Genomic DNA, 16,733 nt, shown 5'->3' with positions numbered 1-16,733 from the left:
GTGAATTCGCAGCATCCTTCCTCCTCAAATTCCCTCTGTATCGGCTGTCCTTGCAGATTTTCCACAGCCTGCAAGATGCACCCAGCACCAACACCTCCCGGCCACCAGCACCCCGTGCAGGACCACGACCTGGCACAGGGCAGTGCCACCACGGGCCCTGACACACGGCACAAAGGGCACGCCAAGGAGGTGACCCGTGGTGTCTGCAAACAGGGGGGACACCCAGGGTGCAGGTACCAGCTCCAGGGGAGGCAGCAAATCCCTGGAGGCTGCGGTGACACCCCTACACGGCCCAACACAGCTCTGGGAATTTTTTTGATGAGCTGGCCTGCCGCTGCCCTGACATCCCCTTGCTCCATGACCTTTCTTCCCGCAGAGAAATCCCAGCCCCGAGCGGCTGAGTCAGCTGTAAATGTGTAAATCCCCAGCATTGATCAGGCTGTGAACGTGGAGCTGCGGAAGGGGAAGCAGGCTGCTCGAGGCTCGGCACGGAGGGAAGGCGCCGTGAGCCACAGCAGCACCGAAGCACACACAGACTCAGGGTGCAGAAACCACCCAGGAGGTCCCCAAAAGCACCAAGGATTGAGGTGAATCATGGAAACGAGTGAATTAGGGAAAGACACCTTTTGCTAATTGAATCCGAATGCAAAGCCAGCAGTCCCCTCTCTTCCCTACAGAGCAAACTGGGACCATGCAGCCCCCAGGAGCTGCAGATGCCCAGCACAATGCTGCGGGTGGGGTGAGGTAAAGCCAGCCCCCAGCAGCTCCCAACGTGGCTGCAATGCCATCCTCTCCTCATCCATCCTCATCAGTGCTCATCATTGCCCCCACCTGCTCCCTCGTGCCCCCTCTGTGCTCGCCCCTCTCTCGTTTCCTTCCCTTCCTCTGCTCTGCATTGAAAAACCTTCCCTGCGGCAGGCCACAACAATGTCATTCACCCTGGTAGGACAAAAAAACCAACAGCCCTTTTTCAGCCTAGCTGCTTCTGGTTCCCCAAGGGACAAGGCGTGACCCTAGCTAAAGGACTTTCCTGCTGGGGTAGGAGGGTTTCGGTGAGGATCAGCCCCGTAAGTGCTGCTGTGGTGGTGCTGTGGGGTACAACAGGGCTGGCCGGGTGCGTGGAGGGTGGCCCGCGGAGCACCCTCATCCCCCCGTGGCTCCCCATCTGCTGACTTTCCACCCTCCCCTCCTGTTTCCTCCCCAGAAGCCGGCTGTGCGCGAGCCCACAAGGCGCAGATTTCTCCGATTAAGCAACGCCGAGCGGCCTCTCCCCTTTCATTTTCAGCTGCCTCTTCCTCCCAGGCCCCAGAACCTGCCTCAAGCATCCGGCACCAGCCGTGCCCCCACCATGGAGCCGAGCGCACGGGAGCCCCTGGTGAGGAAGCCGAGCTCCTCGTACCGAACCTTCCCCGAGGGCGTCAGCAAGAGGCTGGACAAGGAGTACCTGCGGTGAGGGCCGGGGCTGTGGGGTGGCCGTGTGCCCCGTTTTGGGGCTGGGGAGCGGGTGGGAGAGCTGCTGCCCACCGCTGCTGCTCCCTGGGTGTGTTTTGAGGTGTCTCATCCTGCCTGGGGTTTATGGTGTTGTGTGTGCCTGCCTGGGAGAGTCGTGGGTGGGCTTTGGGGTGTCTGACACTTGTAGGACATGGGGTCCTGCTGTGGGATAGGGGGCCCTGAGAGAAGCCCCTGTTGCTCTACTGTGAGCTTCTGCTTTTCTCAATTTGTTTCTTGGCTGACAACCGCCCAGCCACCTGGAAAGCATCGGTGGCACCCACGGAGCTGGGTCCTGCTCTCACCCACCCTGGGGGCCATACAGCCCTGGCACGATGGGCAGACACAGCACGGCAGAAGCGGCTGCTCCTCGGCTCAGAAAAACCCCACCAGCCAGGGCCTTTCCCCAGGAAAACCCCTCCATGGCTGGCCGGGAGCTTCGGCAAAGGGCAGGGCTGGGCTGCACGGGGGAAAAGCCACAAAAAAGGGCGAGATAAACTTCCCATCATGTGCCGTGGTGGTGTCCGACGCATCCTCCTCGCTCTGTCCCCTTCAGAAGCCTCCACAACAAGCGGCTCTACCTGGCCGTGTTCGCCGCTGTCCTCGGGAATTTCAGCTTCGGCTTCGCCCTGGTTTACACCTCGCCCGTGATCCCCGCCCTGGAGGCTCACCCCAACCCCGCGCTGAGGCTGGACCGGCACAAAGCGTCCTGGTTCGGGGTGAGGAGCAGGCTTGTCCCTACTGGGAGGGTGCAGGCAGGGACAACGAGGACCCACTGAAGCCTCCCCTCTCTCTCTCTCTGTGTCCCCGCAGTCGGTGTTCACGCTGGGGGCGGCGGCGGGGGGGCTCAGCGCCATGCTCCTCAACGACCGCCTGGGCCGCAAGCTGAGCATCATGTTCTCGGCGGTGCCCTCCGCCGTGGGGTACGCGCTGCTGGCCGGCGCCCAGGGCATCGAGATGCTGCTGCTGGGCCGCGTGCTGACAGGCTACGCCGGCGGCGTGACGTCCGCCTCCATCCCGGTAATATGCCCCAGGAGGGAGTTTGCCAAAGGGGGTGGCAGGAGGGGAGGTGAGGGGGGTGCAGGAGTTGAGCCCGGAGTCTTCTGCTTCTTTGGAGGCATCAGCAGAGCTTCAGGGCTGCGGCTGGATATAGGGGATGGGGAGGATGCCCAGGGTTAGCGGCTCCCCGCACGGCCAGCCTGAGCTGATCCCATGCTGCTGGGTTTTTTCTGTCCACAGAAAGTGGAAGGCAGCTCCTTGTTCCCTGCCCTGTTCCTCCCCGGTGCTAGTTTCCTCCATTTATCAAACAAAACAGAGGAAGGGGAGGATTGAGCAACCCTCGGGCACGTCTTTACAGTAACTGGAGTCTGGGCATGCGCTTCTCCCGCACCGGGAGGGATGGGTGCCACAAGGCTCTCCTGCCCTGCTGCAGGACCGGCTCCTGCAGATTTCCCCTCCCAAAGGACAGGTTTCCCAGCACTTTGGGTTTTCCCTGGCTGTGAGGCACGGCAGGATGGGTTTTGTTGGTGCTGGCTGCATGCTGCAGCTCCGCTGTGTGCGCTGTCCTGCTGCAGGTCTACATCTCGGAGATCTCCCACCCCGGTGTCCGAGGCATGCTGGGCGCTTGTCCTCAGATCATGGCAGTGCTGGGCTCCCTCATCCTCTACGCGCTGGGCAAGTATCTCAGTGTTTGGCGGGCAGGAAAGCCCCTAGGGAAGGCAGGTTTATTTTAAACAACTTTCCTAGTGGTCTGATGGATCCGTTTCCCTCGCAGCCACCACCACGGGTGTGCAAGGGGCTCCACCGAGGCTTTGTCAGGGCTGAAGAGCAGCACACCACGAACTCTTGTTCTGGTTTTCCCCTCTCTGGCTTTGTTAAATCTCTGCTGTTGGGGTGCCCACACCGAAGCAAGGCCGGGAGGCTTCTCCCTGTGTTTTCCCTTCCTAACCTGGCTGCCTCCCGCAGGGCTGCTCCTGGACTGGCGCTGGCTGGCCGTGGCAGGGGAGGTGCCGGTGCTGGCCATGATCCTCCTGCTCTGCTTCATGCCCAACTCACCCCGGTTCCTGCTCTCCCGGGGGAAGGAGGACGAGGCCCTGCAGTCACTGTGCTGGCTGCGGGGCAAGGACACAGACTATGCCCGGGAGTATGAGCAGATTAAGGACAGCGTGAGGAAGCAGGTGAGGAGAGGACGAGGCTCACCTCCAGCACGTGGGAGATGTGATATGAAAATGGTCAAGTCCAGCATCCTCTGGGCATCTCCTGAGCTGCTTCCTGGGTGCTGTGGTTGTGCCCAAGGGACTAATATCTTGTCTTTCTGACTTTGTCCCCCTCCAGAGCCGGCGGGTTTCCTGTGCTGAGATCAAGGACCCCTTCATCTACAAGCCCATCCTGATTGCCGTGGTCATGAGGTTCCTGCAGCAGCTCTCCGGGGTCACCTGTGTCCTCGTGTACCTGCAGCCCATATTCAAGAAAACGGCTGTCATCCTGGTGAGCTCGGGTTGCCCTGTCATTGGGGATGTCTGCCCTGTCCTGGGTCTCCCCTCTCAGCTTCCCCACGGCTCTTGCTGTTGCAGAAGCCGGAGTACGATGCGGCTCTTGTCGGCCTGGTGCGTCTGTTCTCGGTGGCAATTGCTGCTGTGTCGATGGATAAAGCTGGCAGGAAGATTCTCCTCTTTGTGTCGGGTAAGTCTCTCTGCCACGATGTGCAAGGGGAATTGTTCTTTAACTCTTTCCAGCAGCTCTGCAAATGTGCAGGAGTGGGAATTTAACCACACGGGGCTCAGGAGGGGTCTCTGGTGGTGGCTCAGCTCCTGAGCAGAGGTGACTCCAGGGGCTTGGACAAAGGCACAGAAGGGTTCGCTCACCCCTCATCAGTCCCATGGTGCTGTTGCATCTCTCCACAGCTGGTGTCATGCTGGCCTCCAACCTGACCATGGGGCTCTACATCCACTTCATGCCCTCTTCTCAGAACGGCACCATCACCAACAGGACCCTGGCGAGCTCTGCCAGCCCTCCTACGGAGTCCATCAACTACATCACCCTCATCCCCCTCCTGGCTACCATGTTCTTCATAATGGGTAGGTGCAGGGGGCGAGAGCCCAGGACCACGGCACAGAGCAGGAAACCAGCCTGGGGGATATTTCTCCTCCAAGGCAGGGTGATATGGGGCGAGGAGTTTGGGATTGGGATCGGGAGGCTGAGAAAAATGGCATTTGAAGTCGCTTTTCAGGACTGAGAGTGTACATGGGGGAAAAAACAATGACTGACTGACAGGGGAGCAGGGCAGGATTGTGTAGGGCTTTCCTGTGCTCCCCTAAGGGGCTCTGAAGCCTCAGCAGCCTCACCTCACCCTCTTCTCCCCTGCAGGCTATGCCATGGGCTGGGGCCCCATCACCTGGCTGCTGATGTCGGAGATCCTCCCTCTGAAAGCCCGGGGGGTTGCCTCGGGCCTCTGCGTGGTCGTGAGCTGGCTGACAGCCTTCACCCTCACCCAGTTCTTCCTCCGGGTTGTGGTGGGTACTGTCCTGAGGGGTGTCTGAGAGCTCTTCCTCAGAGCCCCCCAAGCTGGCTCACATTTGCTTTCTGCCCCACTTCTCAGGAAGCCTTTGGCCTCGAGGTGCCGTTCCTGTTCTTTGCGGTCATTTGCGCTGGGAACATCTTATTTACGGGCTGCTGCGTCCCAGAAACCAAAGGCAGATCCCTGGAACAGATTGAGGCCTTCTTCAGGACAGGGAGAAGGTCGTTCATGAGGTAGGAGCTGGAGGTGGAAGCTGGAGGTCTCCGAAGATGGTGCTTCCCCCCCCGCCCAGGGAAGAGGAACAGGCAGCAGTGACTGTATTGCTTTGGACATGGATATTGCCAGCCCAAACTCTACCTTCTCTTCCCAAATCACTCAGCACTACCCGGTGCTCTCAGGGCACCACGTCAGCCCAAGGCATGGGACTGTGTAACCATTGCCAGGCTGGGACTAAAAGCATCCTGGAAACTAAAACGTGTGGCTGTGGACAAGAAACCTCGCACGTCCTTAGCGCAGCAGCCACCCAAGCAGCCCCAGAGCCCCCAGGCTCTGGCTGGAGCAGAGTTAACAGCTGTAGCCGTGCTGGCACCCTTTCAGCATGTAGTTGCAAGAATAAAGCAGTTTTGCCTCCAAGTGCACGACGTTGCCTTGGTTTGCAGAGAGGAAAGCTGCAGGGGGATGGGAGGGGAGAGGCAGGCAGGGGCTGTGGCTGGGGGATCACAGCACCCTGCAGCCTCCCATGTGGGTCTCGTGTACTTAAGGACTTCAAAAAAAGGCAGAACCAGATATTTTTTTTTTATTTTTTTTTATAAAAAAGCTGCCACATTTTATTGCTCTAAAAACACACATTACACTAGGAGCCTAACGAACAAGACCAACTACAGTTCACAAAGAAAATTCAAGACACAACACACAGCATGGGAACAGACAGACATTCGGCTGTAGTGCAAGTGATTCCCTGGAGGAAAGACACAACAGGTACAGACTATGTTGTAGTGGTGCAGGTCCTTCCCACCCCAGGGTTTTACTCATCCATGTCAAAGGAAGGTGGCTGTGCCCCATCACAGCTGGGTGTAGAGCCTCCACCTCCATCACTGAGATTTCAGCTGCATAGTTAGTAGCAAATTGCTCTCAGCCCTTTCCTGATGTCTTGCAAGATTAAGGTCTTTATATATGATTTTTTTTTTAAGAACACAACCCTGGGTAAAGCACAGCTGCAGGAGGTGGTTATGGCTGTGAGGAATGAAGGCCTTGCTGAGTATTGCATCCAACCTAACTCTTCCCAAAGGGGCAGAACAGCACAGACTGGGCTTGGAGATCATTTGCCTGAGCATTTGCCAGCCTGCTGAAATGCACTTGGCAACCTGAGGGCCTGTGGCTATGCTTGTGTCCTCCCGTTCCTGATACACTTCAGCCTGCTGTGACAAGGAATTGGGGGGCAACAGAGCATATTTGACCTGAATCTCAGGAAACACTAAGTGCTATTTAGATCCCCTGCAGCAGAAGGTGCACCTCACCATGGAGAAGATGTGCTTTATCAGAGGATTAATTTAAAGCAGCCTAGGAGAGAGGAAGAGAGATGGGCCAAAATCAAAACCACAGAGAAATGTCAGTATTAGACCAAACCTCTGCAGCCGAGACCTGTTTCCAGAAAGATGTCCAGCCCTGGCTGGAATATGACTGTTTCGAAGCATGGCCAGATTACAAGAGCTCTCAAGAGCCTCTGCTTTCCACTGACCTTCAGAAGATCAGGATCTCTGGCAGCCCTGTCCTAGAGCATTCTCTTTCTCACATGGCTATGTACCAGGTCTTGATATCTTCACTTCAGTGAAACCCTTCCCTGCAGACAGTGGATGTTTTTTTCCTGAGAAAAAAAAAATGACAAAGATGAATTGAGCTTCCCAGGGCTTGGCCTAAGGAGCAAATGCCCGAACCACACTGGAGAAGTATTTTCTGAGTGATCTCCTTTATTCCACAAAGAAAGCGTGAGGGTTTTTGCTACAACATTTAGAGTCTGAGAAATCACGGGGGCTTTTTCCAGAGGTAGAATGGTCTTTTTATTCACTGCACACACAGAAAATCAATTGGTGTTACAAAACCAGCTCCTGTTCTGAGCAGCAAGGTCTGGGTACGCAACAGAAAGGGAGCTTCTGCCCTTCTCTGCGTGCACAGGGGAGAATCCCAGGGGAACAGGGAGCTTATATGCACAAGTGCAGTAATTTCTGGGACTGAATGGGACACGGAGGGGTTGCATGTTGTATAAATGCACTTGGGTAAGAGAAGTGCACAGCTCAGACAGTGAGTGGTGTAACACCCCGCTCCCAAGTGCACACTTACTGCTGGTTCCCAGCCGTCTTTCCATACTCGCTGTAGTCAATGCACCACCTGAGACTGAGGTCTCACGTAAAATTTCTGCCCCCTTCTCTCCCAGGAGGCCTCCAGAACCTCCTCCATGGAGACCCCTTAGATCAGCCCTCAAGCCTGCACACTGCCAGCTGGCACTGGGCTGATCCTGTAAAATCGCTAGAGCAGGACTTTAACTTCATTATTCTTGCACAGCTCCTAGCCCCCTGCCTCTAAACACAACTAATAACCACCATGCACTGTGAATGGGCACCTTAACTACTGTGATACTACTACTCTAAAGGTCTTTTCTATCTCCACAAAAATAGCCTCACACCGAGGTGAGACCAGCCACTAACTCAGCACCACCCCGAAAGCCATGGGTGCTGCAGGCCCCGCACGCAGACTTCACCGGACCAGCAGCAGCCGCATCTGGCTTGGGTCCTGCTACATCACAGCCAGCCACTATTCCCCACAGCACCCTCTCCAGACGTGCTCACCCCGATGTTGCTGCATCTGTAGAGTCAGCGCTCTCCGACCACGGCTCCCAGACGCCTCCTGTTCAGGCAGGCACGGAGACGCTGAGCAGAACCAGAGGCGATAAGCGCCGTGGCCACAGGATCCAGCTCAGCTCTTGCAGAAGAGTCCCTGAGGCTCATTTCCAACAAAAGCACACCCACAGCTCGGAGCTGGGCTTTGCATCCTGCTAATGGTGGCAGAGCAATGCAAGTTATTAGCTTGCCTGGTCCAAGCTGGGGGCTGTGATACTCAGCGTGATGGCACTGCTGGCACCCCAGGGACTTCTGCCGCTGGAGCTGATGTGCAGAGGTGAGCCAGGAGGCAGATAAAGCCAGCAAGGGTCCTGCCATCCTCCTGGTTCGTCCCTGTGGGTGTAGATCAGACTGCAAGGGTTATCTATTGCCTCTGCTTTGCCTTCCACCTGCGGAACTACTCGCAGAGCAAAGCAGTTGCTACCAAAGACATGCGCATCGCTACATGGGTCAGTCCTCTACTAAACACTACTTAACTCCCCAACCCCTTGAAATCTACTTGGATGTCCTGCTTGCCAGGCAGGCCTCTGCAACGCAGCCACCCCATGAAGGTACTGGGGACAGGAGGTGCAGAAAGGCTATGATGACTGAGGCTTCACTCGGAGGTGTCCTGGGGTGCATCCCCCTGCGCCACCCCACTGCCACGGGCTGGGGTCCCTGCGCACGCACGCACAAGGAAAGCCAATGTCCCACATATTGCACGCAGCCACAGGACCAGCCCGGAGCTGGGGGCTGCAAAACGGCAGAGGCTTGATTGAAACAAGCTGCATCTGGGCTGGCGGTGCCTATTCGGCGCCCCAGACAAGCTGGTGTCAGAGCAATTACAGCTCAGAGGCCCCGGGGGAAAAGGGGCTTAGCACGAAGCGGCTGCCCAGCATCCAGCTGCGAGGGGCTGTGTGTGCAAATAAAGCCAGGCCGCATTCCTGCCTGGTGCAAATCTTCACACCTCCCTGAACGCCACGGAAGAAACAAGAAATGCCATTAGCTGGCAGCTTAGCCCCCCAGCCCCCAGGGGCTGCACTGCTCCTGCTGCAGCGCCCGCGTGCACCAGTACCTGGCCACCCTCTCCTGCAGCTTCTGATGATGAACAGCACCCAGCCACCAGCTGCACGACCCCTCTGGCACCCTGGTAATTCAAATGGGACCACAAAGAGTCAGGAGGCAGCAGGACCCCAGCTCCCAGCGCAGGACGGTGACAAGAGGCTGCCTCTGCTCGCCAGAGCTGCCCCCTGCCTTCACCAAGCACAAACCCTGCATCCCAGCAGGAAAAAGCAAATCCGGTCACATCGGCATCCATAAGACAAAGGGATCGAAGGGCAGCACACTTTCCAAAAGTCTGAGAAACACGATGAAGGCTGAAATAGGATTTTCCAGTATCCCAGTTACAGCAGCCAGGATTCTCCCTGGGTCCAGAGAGAGACCCCCAAAACAAGACAATGCTTTCCTTCAAATGACAGGGAACAGAGCGCTCCTTTCTCCTACATCCAGAGAAAACGAGGCCCATCAGAACACATAAATATGTAGAAATAAGTTATTCTCCCTTTTCCTAATTAAAACAAAAAGCAATTGTGTAAAAACAAATAAATTAACCCCCCCAGAAGAAACTGTGATGAGAAGCGTGAGACCTGGACCTAGTGAGCAGTTCTGTTCTGCCTGACACGACACAAACAGAATATGACAGAGCTTGGAATAAAGCAGCAAAACACCCAGGACAATAACCTGCTATCCCCACCGAACTGGTACAGATTTCTCTCTGTTTGCAAAGGAAGGATATGCCACCTCCCCATACAAAACCAGCCCAGGACTGATGCAAAAAAGCATGAGCCCAATGAGAACAACTGTACCAGATAAGCAAAAAGCAGGTCCCACATGCAGAACAGGCTGCAGGAGCACACACGGGAAGGGAGAGATAGCAGAGCACAGTCCCGGGCTCACGAGAGAAGGATGCTCACGCACATCAGCAACTATTACACCAGGAAAAAAAATAAAAGAAAAGAACAGTTGGCTCAAGCAATACTATCTTCTTTCAGCTGAGGTAAAGCAAACCTCCCTTCCCCTCCTCCCCAGTAAAAAGGTGAAGCTTAAGACAAGTACCCTTGTTCAGACTAAGTAATTAATGCGTATAATTCAAGTAAATTGTAGAAACTGCCTGAAGCTGTAACCAGAGGAAGGGGAGACTGTACTTTACAGTTCCCCGGATCTGCCCCAGCGTCTCTTGCAGCTTCTCTGCAGCGTGGTCGTTGTCTTCATTTGGGATTTTTGCTGGAAGCCCTTTACTGCGCAGTGATGTCTGATGCCCAGCCTAACTGGACCCATACTAAACCAAGCGTGAGCATCACCAGGTCCTGTTAAATTCTGGCTTAGTATTTTGTGCCTGGGAAGTGCCACACCAGAGCACGTTACTTTAAAACATGTAACATGACCAGTGGAGCCAGGCAGCTCCAAGAGCAGTTCCCAGTGAGCGTGTTGCCCACACTCAGTCCTCAGCAAAACAGGGCAGGCTCATTAACCAGGCATCAAAAGAGAGAAAGGCTACGTGTTTAGGCTTGTACAGCAGCACTCAAAGGGCCAGCACCTCTGCAGGGAAAAAAGAAAATAACAAAAAAGAAGGAAAAAAAAAAAAGGAGGGGACTGTGAGATATTTGGTTCAGTGTTAAACCTCTGAGAGGGTGAGAAGAGAGCCGCCAACGCGCTGAGGTCTGGCTGCTGGTGTGGGAGGAGGGCACAGCCCGCCCCAGCCCCTGAGATTTCCAGTTGCTGCCGTGTCCGGGGAAATAGCGGAGTAACAGAGAAGGGAGCAGGCAGAGGGAAGGGCAGAGTGGGTTTCCGTATCTTCACCAACACCTCAGTGTCCGTGTGAGGTTCCCCTGAGCTCAGGGGCTTCAGAGGGCCTGTCCTTCCAGGGACCCCGTGAGCTTCTCTTCATCCATCTGCTTCTGCTGCTGGTGGATGCGGGCATAGGAAATGGCATCTCCCCTGCAGAGAGAAGGGACAGCGAGGGGATGTGAGCTGGGAACAGACGGGGTGCAGGACGGGGTGGAGATCCACCTTCCCCTCCCCTCCCCCAGCAGGCAGATCTCTTACTTCTTGCCGAGCGCTGACAGGCCGTAAAGCACCCCGGTTGCAAACGCGATGGCATTTCCAAAAAGCGTGGTCAGCGTCAGGCTGAGCATGACGGGGAACACCGCCATCCTGAAAGAGAGAGAGGCAGCCCCGTGCTGGGTTGGGGAACGCAGCACCCGAAACACCCAGCGCCCGGCCCCGGGAGCATCCTCACCCGCAGTAGAAAGCAGCTTTCTGCCAGGGCCGCAGCTTGTCCGCCCTCGCAGACACGGCGTTGGCGAACTCGATGAACTGCCAGCAGAAGGGGGCTTCGCACAGGAACAGGACGAAGGCGTTGAGCCTCCAGGCAGAGCACACGAGAGTTAACCCTGCCCCACAGCGAGGGGCAGCCCCGGCCACACCAAAGCAGCAGCACGCAGCGGGGCTGGACCCCGCTTCCCTCTCCCCCCTTCTTGGTAATTCCCAATCCCTGGCCCCAGATTTATTTTGGGTAAGGTTACTGCAGTATTTACCTAAAAATGGGTGGAAAAGGGGGTAAGGAGAGAAGAGGAATATAAAGGGGGATATAAATAGGATAAAGCCCGTGTCTCCACCTGTCTGACTGAGCAAGAGCTGGCAATTCCCAGCTCTGCCCCTCACTCCGTGGTGCCAAATGGACAGGATCACAGGGTACCCGGAGCTGGTAGGGACCCCCAAGGATCACATCTCCATCCCAGCAGAAAAAAAAAAAAAAAAAAAAAAGAACAGAAACTCCACTCACATCATCCACACGCCAGCTGCTATGTTCAGGGGGTTGATGGTGACGCAGTTCCACAGACCAGCAAAGGCACAGGCTGGAAGGCAAGAAGAGGCTTTCGGTGACCACAACAACCCACGGGACAGCGGGGCCGGAGGCTGGCTGGCAGGGCTGGCTTCTCCCAGCTCCAGCCTGCCCTGCAGCCACATCAGCAGGGTTGTGCCTTCCCCATGGCACCCATCTCAGAGCAGCACGCGGAAAAGTTCAGCAAAAAAAAATTACTTGCAGCCCTTTCAGGCTGAAAATAAAGGAGAGGTGAACCCGGTCACACACTGCTGGTTCTGTGCAACTTTTAGAGAGGGGCAGAAAAGAGCCAGTTTGGGGTCTCTGCTAATACAAATGGAAGTGGATGCTGGCTAAAGTAAGGCCCAGAATAGCTCCTGCTCTCCTGAATTCGTAATGCCAGGAGAGGAAGCAGCCAGCAGCCAGGCTGCAGGCACCCACCTCCTGCCTCATTAAACTTGCAAAGCTCTCCCTGCACTCGATACGGCCCCTTTCCCCCCGCTGACACCGAGAAGCTGCTGCTCACCTGGGAACCCGAGCCCACGGGGGGGAGAGCGGTGAGGCAGGGGCTGCATCCCCACTTGTTTAATGCACAAACACGGTGCAAAACTGCAGCTGAAATTATACAGCCCTGAAAGGCTGGCCTGGGATGTGCTGCTGCATAATGAAGAGAGCGGTGTGAATCTGAGAAGACCAGCCTGCGTCTAGGTATTTCTGAAGTCTGCTCATGTTTTGCTAAGGGAATCCCTGAGCAGGGCTGCTGTGAGCAGTCCTGACCTTCAAAAGCTTGGCACGCGCTTGCAAGGTTTCCTTCAGGCATCCACTGCTGAATCCTCAAGGTTTCCTCAAGAATATTTATTTACCCTTATTTACCAGAGTGGGAAACAGAGCTGCAGGCCTATGATAGGACCAGGCTAAGGTCACCCCACGAGCAAGCGGCCCCCTGATTTTAGAAAACAACCAAACAAGTTTATTTTTAGACGCTTCCTGGGACTGTCCCATAGGACCCAAAATCTCCTGGAGATTCCTGCAAGAACAAGATCCCAACAGAGCAGAAATGCCAGAGGACACGCTACCAGCCACACTCCGAGGGCACTTCTCATCCTCCCATCACAAAGGGATCGGTGTCCCTGCACTGTAGGGGGAAACTGAGGCACTGGGGTGGGATGATGCAGACATGCAAACAGACAGAGAGCTGGCAAAGCACCAGCAAGCAGGATTGCAAGGAGCAGCAGGCAGGGAGGTTTCTAACTCTGCAACCAACAAACCCTTGGATGCTCGTGGAAGGGGAGCTTGTGACTTGTGACACTTGTGACAAGTCCGCACCGTGGACTTGTAACACTTTGTCTTCACAGAAAAGCACACTTCTGAAAATAACCTTAAATGACTTTCAAGCATTTTATTATTAGCAAACAGCAAAACCCAGCAGCATTTTGACTACCACTGAAAGGGCCAGGGCAGAGCCCTGTTAACAGCACAGTGGAGCAGAGCAGGGCAAGAGGTTCAGAGAGCTACAAAATCAGCCTCAACCACGGAGCAAACCTAGGGAGGCAGAATGTTATTTCCCAAGCAGGACTTTGGCCCTACTATTTTTTAATTTCTTTTTACACTAGTCAATCAGGGTTTCGCTTTGTCAGGGCTTTGGTTCAGTTTTTCGAGTTTTGTTTTCATCCCCAAACAACCCTTGAGCACTAAACGTCCTCACAGGCACCTCAGCGAAGCAATCGCCCCGGTTGCCAGCGGACTAATGACCAAGCTGGCCTGAGCTGAGCGAGTCCCTACGTCAGCACGAGCACCAACCAGCAGGAAAGGAGTCAAAGGTTTATAGTCGCAGGAGCACTGCACTCAGTGGTGGTTGCCAACAGCCACAGATAACGATTCGGTGACCTTCGGTCTCCTTTCCAGTGCAATGCATCCTGCGGCAGCCTGGCACACACTGGTCCCGCCGGGGCAGGATCGGCTCCTGCCTCTGTAGCCAAAAGGGACACGGAGCCAACCCAGAGACTTCTTTTTGCACAACAAAGCCTTACAAGAGGCTTCAAATTCAGATAATGCTCGATGGCACGTAAGCTATGGAAGACAGTCCTGCCATTTGTTTAACTGCTGTCCCGTCCTGAGGCCCTGGGGAAGCACAAATAACTGGGAGCTAAAACAAGGAAGTAAAAAAAGAAAAAAACACCACCCCCCACAAAGCCTCTATTCATTCCAAGCAGCTGGTCACTGTCCTCAATGCAACCCTATTTTTGCCCCTAGAGCGTTTTACAAAAGCCTCAGACTCCCATCGTCCTTTTACAAATAGGAACACAAGGGGGAGAGGGGACTCGGCCGAGGTCACCAAGCCAGGCTGTGCAGGAGCCAGAAACAGATCCTGAGCCTTGTTTGTCTCGTTCATGCTCCACCTCCCAGCCCTTCTGACTCGATCTTGCTGGTTACAGGTGTTGGCACACAATAGGTGTCACCTCCCAGCCTCACCTCCACTGACAAAGTTTCTCATCCATCCTACAGGGAATTTTTCCTCCTGCACAAAGTAACCCAGCCCCGTAGCAGCCACAACCCAGATGCCCAAAAACCTTATAAACGAGTTCTGTTCCTTCACAAAGAGCTCTGAAATCAGAGGCACGCTCCAGCCTTGCCTAGTTATCAGTCAGCCCTTGTCCTAACAGGCCGCCTACAACGAGGCGATGCTGAACAAGGGGCGTTTTGAGGATGCCTGTCACCAGCACAGACGATTGCCTCCTTCCATGGCCTCCCATGTCCCTGCTCCTAACAGCAGCCTGTGACCCCGGCTACCATGGTCTCTGCCCCACAGACCCAAAAATTGAGACTGCCAGGCCACAGAGCAAGCTGGCTGACTCCCCGAATCATCAGCAATCCTCCTGCCTATTTCTTCTCCCAGATTCACCCAAACACATAAAACTCTCAGCTTTCCTTTAAAAACAAGTCCTGAGTTCTCCAAGCTGTGAAGAAAAGCTTGAGAAAAGAATCCAAGTACAACTCGGCTGCTTTGAAAGCTAAAGATAGAGGGGAAAAATCTGCTTTCAAAGACTCACGCTGCTTTCAAGCCCCTCGTGAGCTGCTCTGGCACACGGCGAGCTGCTCAGAGCCACCTCCAACTCTGTACCCTCCATCTACATCCCCCAAGCTGTGTGTGGACCAAAGCCACGTGAAGGGTGCCGAGGCCACAGCTTGTGGGACCAACATCACCCCATGGCCCCCTCATGGGAGCTACCAGGGGACATGGCCCGGCCGGCCTCCAGGCCTCCTGCCCCAACCAGAGGCCTCCGGTAGGTGCTGCCCCATAGGAGCAGCCTTGTGGAATCTTTTCACACCTCTGGAATTTCGGCAACTAAGATGTAAAAGCAAGAGAAGCGTTATGTTTTATCAGCATAGCCAAAAAGGGCTTTAAAGGGGCTGCCCAGTGATGCCACAGCGCACGAGGTGGGCTGCAAAAACACCACAGCCTTGTACAGTCGAGTCCTGAGGCAGGAACAGGCATGGAAAAGGGGCAGGAAGAGAGAGGGATCAGACAAAACAGTACAGCAGAGGGAATAAATCAGGGCTGACTGTACTGGCTGAGAAACGCTCTTGTTTTACTAGAAGTCGTGGACCTGAAGCAGAAGGAATTCTCCATCCTGTGCTCTGCAGGAGATCAGACTAAGCGGTCATAACAGTCCCTCCTGCTTTTAAGAGCTATTAATCTCCCCACAGAATGTAGCAAAACAGCACTACGGGACAAGCTGATTTCTGGCAAAGGTGCAAAGACTCTTTCCCTGGGAAAATTTTTTTCGGCAGCAGGTAATTCACAGCGCAGCCAACTCACTTCGCTGTATGCTGTCTCCCATCTTCTGCGTGTCCAAGACTAAACCCCTTAAAAAACACACACCACTAACCAAGGTCGTTACTCGCCTCCAGAAAACACAGCCAGGCCCTCCGTGATAAACGGCAGGAGTAAGAGGAAACATGCTGTGACGTCCAGAACAGGAAAGTTGCAGGAACACAAACACCTGACGGTCAGATGGGATGGAAGAAGCAAACCCCAGGGTCCCCGTTCACACCCTGCACCTGACCCCGCTGAGCGCCCTGAGCCCGGTGCTTGCAATAAAACCATTGTCTCGTTTATCTGCCCACGGCCCTCCTGCAGGACCGAGGGCTTGGCTGCTCCCACCACTCCCAGAGATGGGAGATGAGCTTTATCCAAGAAGAAACTCAAGGATTTGCAGATCCCCCCCGACACATCCCTCCTCCCAGGTACCAAAGTTCAGCGAGTTCAACAACCACGCAGCGCGCCTCTCACGTGCAAGCTGACATCACCCCGCTTCAGGCTCATCTTGTCTCATCCTCCTGCCCAAAACGCAGCCAACTACACGTGTGGAAGAGACGCAAACCTGCAACCCCAAACTATTGTCCCACGGCCCGCCTCCCCGTACACAAACACGGCCCAGGGACGGGCAGGCACGACCCCTGCCCCGCGCTTTTGCATGCACGAGCAGAGCCGGTGGGGAACCCTTGGCTGCGAGGGAGGGGATACTTACACACGCCCCCGATGACCCCGGCAATCCTGCAGAGCCACCTGTACCACCAGGTCATGCCATCATCGGCGGAGGGAGCCGCTGGCTCAGGGGCTGCTGCTTGGAACTGGTCATCCTGAGAACTCATGGCCCCCCCAGCTCCCGGGGGGTCAGGGGGCAGCTCCCCGCTCCCCACCTGCGCCCCAGCAGTGCAGGATGCCCCTCCAGGTGACACTCCCCCCACCTATTCCAGCAAGGCCAGGCAGGCTGACAGCCCCTAAACCCAGCCCTGCTGCTGGTGGGCCTCTCCCCGCACCCCCATGCACGGCCGGGCCCCCCAGGGCTGACAATGGAGGGGCTCTGCCTGCAGCGGCGATGCCAGCGGCCGGGGGGGAGCAGCCTCCACGTCTCCCTGCCTATTGCATTGTGGGTCCCCTCCTCCAGCAGGGAGGGCTTTGATGTCA

General features: G+C 55.6%; 2 protein-coding genes across 8 annotated transcripts; one reads left to right on the top strand and one right to left on the bottom strand.

Annotated features, from left to right (window-relative positions):
* The first annotated feature begins 32 nt into the window (after positions 1–32).
* SLC2A6 (solute carrier family 2 member 6) lies at positions 33–5,638 on the top strand. 7 transcript variants are annotated; one of them, XM_084493627.1, is made up of 11 exons: positions 33–739; positions 1,205–1,449; positions 2,045–2,207; positions 2,302–2,508; positions 3,063–3,162; positions 3,454–3,665; positions 3,823–3,975; positions 4,062–4,170; positions 4,392–4,565; positions 4,855–5,000; positions 5,087–5,638. In XM_084493627.1, the coding sequence occupies exons 1-11, from the start codon at positions 644–646 to the stop codon at positions 5,240–5,242; spliced, it is 1,761 nt and encodes a 586-aa protein (XP_084349753.1). In that variant the 5' UTR covers positions 33–643; the 3' UTR covers positions 5,243–5,638. The 7 variants fall into 7 exon arrangements, with proteins under 7 accessions (XP_084349753.1, XP_084349754.1, XP_084349757.1 ...); XM_084493631.1 differs by lacking the exon at positions 33–739 and adding an exon at positions 948–1,052 and having other exon boundaries at positions 1,303–1,449; XM_084493633.1 differs by lacking the exon at positions 33–739 and adding an exon at positions 956–1,052.
* A 4,517-nt stretch (positions 5,639–10,155) lies between these two features.
* CACFD1 (calcium channel flower domain containing 1) lies at positions 10,156–16,698 on the bottom strand. Its single transcript, XM_084493635.1, has 5 exons — positions 16,294–16,698; positions 11,723–11,795; positions 11,177–11,302; positions 10,984–11,091; positions 10,156–10,875 (listed from the first exon to the last, which is right to left on the bottom strand). Exons 1-5 carry the CDS (start codon positions 16,415–16,417, stop codon positions 10,782–10,784), a joined length of 525 nt encoding a protein of 174 aa, XP_084349761.1. The 5' UTR covers positions 16,418–16,698; the 3' UTR covers positions 10,156–10,781.
* Between the last annotated feature and the right edge of the window lie 35 nt (positions 16,699–16,733).

Source organism: Aythya ferina (genome assembly GCF_964211825.1).
Source record: "Aythya ferina genome assembly, chromosome: 20".
Taxonomy (NCBI): Eukaryota; Metazoa; Chordata; class Aves; order Anseriformes; family Anatidae; genus Aythya; species Aythya ferina.
The sequence above is the reverse complement of the archived record's forward strand: the minus strand, read 5'-3'. Positions and strand labels throughout refer to the sequence as shown.